At 44.7% G+C, this 8374-nt stretch overlaps 1 protein-coding gene across 1 annotated transcript; it reads right to left on the bottom strand.

Moving 5' to 3' along the window:
• Nucleotides 1–250: 250 nt before the first annotated feature.
• Nucleotides 251–8035, bottom strand: LOC104070764 (fatty acid desaturase 1-like; the record flags this gene model as incomplete). Its single annotated transcript, XM_009584797.1, has 12 exons — nucleotides 251–472; nucleotides 1249–1374; nucleotides 1795–1874; nucleotides 2452–2548; nucleotides 2880–2977; nucleotides 4126–4202; nucleotides 4327–4387; nucleotides 5887–6015; nucleotides 6177–6278; nucleotides 7058–7255; nucleotides 7547–7657; nucleotides 7916–8035. Coding segments are annotated over 12 exons (1251 nt in total), but the record flags the coding sequence as incomplete, so codon positions are not given.
• Nucleotides 8036–8374: the final 339 nt, after the last annotated feature.

Here is an 8374-nt window from a genome sequence, read left to right as displayed (position 1 = left end):
CGTGTTCTTTGATTTCATGCTGTCTCAACTTTCTCACTACATTCATAATGAGAGCCACCTCACAAAAGCCTATGTTAGATAAGAGACCTCCCTCCTATATACTCAGCAAATGAAGTATCAGCAGGCAGAAAGGAATCCGATGCCAGTCCCAAAGCTGCCTCCAGCTTGGTGGAACACAACCTCCTCCATTCAGCTTTTCCCCATAACTCAGCACCAGAGAAGAGGAATGAAAGAAGCACAAGAAGAATTAAGAACACATCTTTTAAAAAACGCACATTAATCACGTTCATCAATGGAATTAAGCTGCGCCACCTCCCCACCTCCGGCTTAGCCAGCTCTCTCCTCTGTGCAGTATCTTCATGGTGACCACCGCAGGAGGCAACAAGGGTGGGGAATTCCTCTGTAAGGATCCACTGCTGCTTATTTATGTAGATAGGCATCAAGCCAGAGCTCCCCTGAATCTTTCAAAGAGCTGCCAAGAGAGAACCACATTTCTTTAGAAACAGGGTAATGAAATACAGCGTCCAGGGAACAGAGCCTTGTGGGAAGAATTCCTGTCTACAGATTAAGCAAAGGAGATCATAGAAGGGTTTGGGTTGGACAGGACCTTTAAAAGTCATCTAGTCCAACCCTCCTGCCATGAGCAGGGACATCTTCAACTAGATCAGGTTGCTCAGAGATCTTCAGAGGCAAGGCAATGTACACTACTGCTCCTCGGAAAGACGAAGAAGAACCAAACCACTGGGGCTACATCAGACAAGGACTGGTAGGCTAAAGCAAACAACTTAATTAGAATAAAAACAAAAGGAGCAAGCATGGCAGAAGAGAGCCACATGACTTTTCAATGGAATAAGAAATATCTGGGGGGCAAGGAGGGGAAGAAAGGAAGAAAAAAAAAGAAAGAATGAATGACAGTTCAAACTCATCTTTATGAAAGCACCTCTTTTCCTGGAGCATACTTGGAGACAGAGGCGCCAGACCTGGCATCCTACTGACCTGTAACCCTTCAGAGCTGAAGAAAAGGAGCCCTCCATTAGGTTGATCCTACTGACACCTTCTGTCTGCTGCTACTGAAACCAGCGCCACGGCTGAGGTTTTCCAATCGCTTTCATAGCCACCTATACTACCTACAGCTATTCACAGAACTTCTGCGATCCAAGCTGGCTGCCCCTTCCCATGTCCCTCACTTGTTCACTCCATAATACTGGAAAACCTTTCACTTAGGGAATGCAGCGGGTTGATACATACTGCACTATGTCCACAAAGGCGGTGAGCAATGGCTTGCACTGGTACTCAATACCATGTTTGGCACACAGGGACTTCACCAAAGGGGCCACCTTCCAGTAGTTGTGTCGAGGCATTGTAGGAAAAAGGCTGTGGAAGAAGAATATGGTGATTCAATGGCATCCATCATCACCCCACAGAATTCCTGCCCCTCTTCTGTGCCTAAGTCTCGGAGTGCCTCAACCTCCCCTTGCACCCGTAGCCACTAGTGCTCTGTAGTGGTCCCCCTCATGTCACTTCAGTCAGTATCTGTACTAACCAGGGTGCTGGTAATTCTCACTCCTGTGCCATGCTACTCATATCTGAAGTGGTGTTGGTGCTCACCGGTGCGCCAAAAAGTTTCTTGGAGTTCCCATTCCATCCCCGTATAAAGAGCACAAAATTTACCCACATTATCTTTTGTTCTTATATTAGCTGATAGAGGGACAGGGACCTTGTAGGCTCTTCAGACGTAGCGTAACTAGCACTCCTTAAAATTCCCTCACATCCCCAACCCATGCTTCAACTCACTGGTGCTCGATTTGGAAGTTCAGATGTCCACTAAACCAGTCATTGAACAAGGACTGATGAACATTACAGGTTGCCTGGAGCTGAGAGAAGAAACAGTAACATTTAAGTGTTGTTCTAGGAATGTGCCAAACACAACAGCAAGCAGGTACAAGTTCCTTATCATCACATGCTTTCCGGCTGAATACAGCAACTCGAAGAGCTATCTCCAGTCAACACAAAAGATGGCCATGCTGTGATATATGATTGCTAGGGACATAATTTAGGAGAACAGACTTGACTTCCCCCCATAACAACGATGACTTTCACCTCCCTCACTTAAAAAACTGTGTAATGGCTTCAGAACTAAAATAAGACAGAGCACACAAGAGATCTGCATCCTTCATGCACAGAAAGCTCTCTATCTGAAGAGCATTGTAGCATCTCTAATTATCTTCCTTGAGGCATCTGTGCTCAGCATCTGAAGCCTCCATCCCACTTCTGCACCTCCTTTCTTTGCACTAATCACTCACAGTGATGGACAATGACACAGTGAGGACAAGCTGCCCACGTCTTCCTCTCTCAGTTCCCATCACTTCTGTGATCAGAAGTGGGCATTACATACCCAGAACTATAACTTCTCACCTTCAAAGTCACAGGTCTCTGGAAAGAAGGTCTTACCTGGGTAGAGAACCAGTCCACGTTCTTATCATAATCGATGTGCATCGGGATGTGATTCATTTGTGTAATCCAGACAAACCAGTTACTCTCTATAAACCTGTGCGCACAAACACACACAAAACCATTACTGATCTCACACCTATGCTGTAGCAAGTCAGTACAAAACACTTGTACACATACAAGCTAGTTGTTACTTGACAAAATGAACACCAGGAACCCCAAACATCTGATCACCAGATCAGACACACCTTCTACCTTCTAAAGACACATGCCTGACAGACAACAACCTCCGTCTTGCTGAAAGGCATAAGGAGACAGAAGAATAGAGAGCCGATGAGAAAGATAACCAGGAGGCTGACGAAAAGCTGACACGACGGATCGATATAAACTGGGTAAAGAAAATGGAGGAATTTTAAGTTGAATGATACCTGACTAACAGATGAAGCCCCAGGATACCCTTCACGCCCAGTAAGGGCAAGTAGGTGAGAAAGAATCGGATGTAGAAGGTCAGCATCCAGGCCAGGTCCTGTAGTATAGGGAACAGATAAAACTTAATTCAGAGGAAGGATTACTGGCTTCTGAATTTACCATCCACTACGTGGCACTCCCTTTAAAACCTCCCATAATACCTTTTACAGATAGATTTTTCCTCCCCGGCCCCATCACAAAGCAATCTGACACACAGCCACTCCCCAGCCATCCCTGTGCTCAGGAATTATCCTGCTCTTCTGAGCCCAGCACATGGCAAACACTAGAGAGGACATGCTCTAAAGTATCACGTTTTCCTCTGGATCTAGAGAGAAAGAAAGCAGTAAGAAAACCAAAAGCCTAGCCAATTAGAAGAATAAAGACCTCTGGTTTACCTCCACTTCATCCGTTTTTGTTCCTTTTCACATTTCTTGCAAACTCTTATTTCCCTCATGTTCATTTTCTCCTGACTATCCCATCTCCCATGCAAGAATAAAACAGCAAGATGCCTTGTCTCTAACCCCCACATCTCAGAGAAGAGCCATCTTTTTTCTGCATTTTTTCTAGTCTCTAAAAACCATGCTATTCCTCAAAGTCCTAGATTTCCCCTTACAAACTATCTTCCTAACAACTCTGAAAGTCTACTACACATCCCCTATTCCACTTCACACTGAACTGTGAGGATTCAGTTTTAAGCTATGTGAAAGCTACTTGATTTTTAATATATCATTTTGCAAAATGGAGGTGCACTGAACCCTCCTCCAACCCGCCCCCCCCCAATTCCTGCTACTTCTCCGCTTTTTCTGTGCCCATAGGTTTTTATTGTATTGATTTGGGAAAACAAAAGAGTGGTCAGAATGCCCACTTCTACCTTAAACTAGACTCTCATGCTACCTGAAGGACAAGTTCTGTATGAACATCAACTCTGCGGAAGAAGGAATGCTTCCAGAGACACACACCCCCCGGACCAAGCCAGAACATCAGAGAACATCTTTTATTACTCAACTGTGAATTGACCTTTTACAGAGGAGAAGGGCTGTGTGGAAGGTACCCTCTCTCCTCCAGCAAACATTATTTCCCAGATCGTATACCCACACCCCTTGCCACAGAGATACACTGCTCAGAGTTCCTCCCAGTAATGTCTTGCACTGAAATATATCCGTAAAACAAGGAGAAGTCACCATTGGCAAAGTGGAGCTGACTTACCACCCACTGTTTCCGCTGTACCACAAAGTAGAATATGTACCACTGGAAGTAAAGAGGCACCAGAGCCGGGGGACCGACTAGAGTGGAGAAACAGATTGCAGAGACATTAACTGTGCCCTTTTATCCCAGTGAGATGGACTGGAGAAGGAAGGGGTTGAGCGAATGCTGTCCATACAACTGCAAAAGGGTTGGGTTACTCACTGATGAAGAAGTACTTGTGCTGGTGATTATAAGGCATGAATTTCTTCTTTTGTACACCAAGCTGTTAAAATAAGCAAATTACTCAGGCTGCGAAGCCACCTAAAGACATCTGTGCATACTCTCCTACCTATGCTTTCAAAGAAATGCATACTTAGATACCTCCTAACCTTTGAAAGAGATGGCCTATCAAACCATGCCAGTATCCACCATGCCATTGGCTTCATCATCCCCTAGAACTTCAGTCTATGACCGCTATGATAAGTTTTCATCCCTGCCTTGGATGCACAAGAGGCTTCTCTCTGTGGTGCAAGGGACTACCCAAAGTGCACTGGAAGCTCCTTCCCTACAGAGGGCACAGTTGCCTCACAACACTTAAACCAAAAACCACAGGATGCACGGAGAACAGTTTGCTGCCAATATAGAGTTTCAGGAAAAAAGAAAAACCTATGATACTATTAACAAAGATGACAGTGTGCAGAACTCCCACCTACTTGCAATTAGTCTCCAAAGCAGAGAAACGAGCATCTAGACATTAAACTGTGTCCACAGGAACAGGGGTGAATAGATTATCCTCCCTCTGAGACTGCTAATTTTTCAGTTTTCACTGTATAAACATAACAGATCACGTCACTGACTTCCTTGAGGAACTCCATTATATCCCTGTACATGTACAAACCAATTCCGAATAGCAGCCCTCCCTTAATTTCGATGCAAATCAGAGCATTTAAACCAGGTGACACTATGAATTTATGTTACTGTTTTTTTAAAGGACCAGCAAATGCTAAAGCCATTCAATTAATTTCAGAGTTGCACCAGAAATAAAGTGGGACTCCAGATGGGACCCGGTCTGACACCCACTGTCAGACTGAGACCACTGAAGCAGCATCTTTGACCAGTAATAGTAAAAATTCCAGAGAGTCCCTGCTTGTCATCCGCTGCTTCATTTCCCAAAACACTACAATTAGTCAAAGCTGATCTTGGTAAAGAGAACGACTTACAGTCTTATCTTCATACAACTGCAAGTCTCTTATCAGAGACATGTGAACTTGTAATTGTGACAAATATTTCATTCTTATTTTAAAACATAGCAAAAATAACTTCTACTGAAATTTTAAGAATATAAAAATCTCAGAAGTATTGAAGTGTTACTAAGGAATATTAGGGACTAGTGGAAGGCAAAGTAGCACTATATAAAACAGCAGGTCAACCCACACCTTTTTCTGGATGTACTTCTCCTTTTACAGAAGCAGTTTTGGTGGGTTTTTTTAAACCTTCAGAATAAATTTGGAAAATTTCAACCCACAGCAAGATTGTATTAGGGCAAAAAACCCATAAAAAAAACAGTTGCAACATTAAGTATATGGAAGCTAGTGATGCGTCAGGATCTTTTTTCTTCTTGTTTTTCAAAGGCCATTAATGCCAAGCCGCACCTTCTCTAAATTCCTGAATTACTGAGACAGCTCATTGACCAAACCAACTGGTCACTAGTCTCCAAGCTCTCTGCAGCTTTCCAAATTTGAATCCTAATGCTGTAACCTCCCAGCCTTCCCCAGGTCTCACCTCTACAGAGAGTGTTTTTCCCAAAGCAAAAAATAAGGGGTGCATGTTAACATCGGGGTCCTTTCGGAAGCAGTTGGGTTTAGCGTGGTGTTGGAAGTGGAGGTGATTCCACCAGCTGGCTGGTGCTCCCTGCAGGAAGGGATGAGAAGAGAGTGCCGTAAAGAAGTTGTATCTTCTGCCCTTAGTTCTCCCGCCCCAGCAGTTCCTTGCATTTGCTTTCTTCTCATACTGAGATTGGTTTTGAGTGCAGAGCAAGGCTCTAGCAGTCCCCCTCAGCACTGAATGCCCACCTTCAGATGGCCGATCACAAACTTGTGCACCCAGTGGTTCCATTTGGACTTGCTAAAGACTGAAAGGTGTCCAAAATCGTGCTGGAGCCAGCCAGCCTGGGCCTGGAAAGAAAAAAAACCAACAGTGCTGCTGTGGAAAGAGTCAGGAGTCTCTGCATCTGAAAAGGGCTTTCTCTTCTCCCACTCCCACGCTCCTCGCAACATACCCCTGGATGGCGAGAGCATTTCCACTACTAAAACCCAATCCAAACACTTATCTTTTACTATATACCAGTGCAGTCCAGACTTTGCCTAATGACTTTTAGGCCCAGACAGTTGTTTTCATAAGGAAAAAAATCAGCAAAAAAAACCCCCACGGAGTTCAGAAACAGCATTTATTCTCTTACAAAACTGCACTGAAATCGGCAACAAAGTCGCCTTTAAGGAGCAGCTTGCTGCTGCCTCCCCTCCAAGTACTTGTAATTCCAAGGGGATCAGCTGGCCACAGGAGAAATAGCCGGGGCTTTGAGAGCTGCTCTGCCTTCTCCTCTAACTCGCTGCAAGTTCCCATGGGAACGCGGTGGCTTGGCCCCTGCACAGCGCCTTGGAGTTCTGGCACAAGGGACCTCAGAAGCGTAGCACGGCTTTCATTGTATGAAGAAGGCTGGGAATAAGGAGGGCTTTGATGGACTACGGGAAGGAAAAGGCAGGGCAAAGCCTGCCCTTCCAAAGCAGCATGTCGTGGCACTGAGATTTTGCCCCTTTGGTGGAACCCAGGGAGAAGCAGAAGTTTGGGAAGTCCACGAAGGTAAGATTTCTCCTGTCCTTATGGCAATGAGAACCGTAGTCTCAAAGGGTTGGCTTTTGGTGTTTCTGGGGCTTCTTTTTGCCTAGCTGCTTACCTGGACAGTACCTAGAAGCACTGCCGAGAAGAGGAAAGGCACTGTGGATGCTCCAAAATACCAGATGGTGAGCCAGGCTGCAACATCCAACACCAAGATGTGGCAGAGATACAGGATGAAAAAGGTGCGGTTGGGGTTGAGAAGTCCCATCTTCTCAACTGTTGCACGGAGTTCACGGAAATCTTCTACCAGCTTTTTCTGTGGGGAAACCCAAGAGTATCTGCTGGTCTGAAAATGCCTTGGGAACCCGAAGAGGAGCCCAGTTTTCCCTCTCAAGGAGCTACTGTGGCAATGGGGAAAAGCTGAGGGTCACGTGGAGACAAATGTTCACTAAGACTACTAATAATGACATGAAGTCAAGGGGAAGCTTCAGACCAACACAGTGATTCTAGGACATACTATCATTTATGTATAGGGAATTCTGGCTGCCAGTAAGAGATGTTAAATAGCACAATTTCAACCCAAAAATCAAGTTTTTAAGATACTTACATTCTTGCTGGGCTCAAAGCTGGGTTGATCTGGTGCCAGTTCCCCAATTAAGAGTGGGCTCATGTACTTTCTCACTAGTGCCTTGTCAAGATGAAATGCTATGAAAGGATCCTGAAATACAGATATAGAACAGGATGAGAAAAAAAGACCGTTCAAGTGGCAGCAAAAGAAATGTGTTTCATGATATCCTGGACTCAGCAGAAAGCAACCCAACTAATGGAGCTGGCTGAACCAGATTTTAGTGCCACAAATCTTACTGTTTTCTTCACACCATAAATGATCATCTGAAGCTGAATTCTCTGTATCATTTTTTATCTGGATGCTGTTAAGTGCAGGTCACCGAGAAATATGGGCTCAATCCTCTCTTACTTCTGAATCTGAAAATTTCACAAGATATATCATCTCAACCACGTACTCCTCTGTCTCTATTTTGTCTTTAGCTTCCATCTTATTTTTCCTCAGGCCCCATATCCTGAAATGAAAGTCTGCCTAGGGAAAAGGGCAAGATGTTAGCACAAAAACTGAATCAGCTAGCTGAACTGGGAAAAACAATGGGACAAGCAGGACACAGACAGGGGATGGCAGCTTCTGGTGACCCACACCAACCTCTCAAAAGCCCCACGTTGTTCCAAACATGCTTCCTTAGCAATCTCCAATGCCCACCCTGCCTAGAAAAGTTTTGTTTTCTTGCTACCTGCCTCCTGTTCCTCATCTGGTTCCCCTCCACATTTCTGAAGAGTCCCACGAAAAGGCCTTTTTTTTTCCTCCTTATCATTCAGAAGATCCCTGTTAGCGAAAACAGTTTTATCATTTAAATGTAATGTCAAT

The sequence above is a fragment of the Fulmarus glacialis genome, unplaced genomic scaffold (genome assembly GCF_000690835.1).
Source record: "Fulmarus glacialis isolate BGI_N327 unplaced genomic scaffold, ASM69083v1 scaffold41829, whole genome shotgun sequence".
NCBI classification, from domain to species: Eukaryota; Metazoa; Chordata; class Aves; order Procellariiformes; family Procellariidae; genus Fulmarus; species Fulmarus glacialis.
Note: the sequence above shows the minus strand (reverse complement) of the source record. Positions and strands in the feature narration are given on the sequence as shown.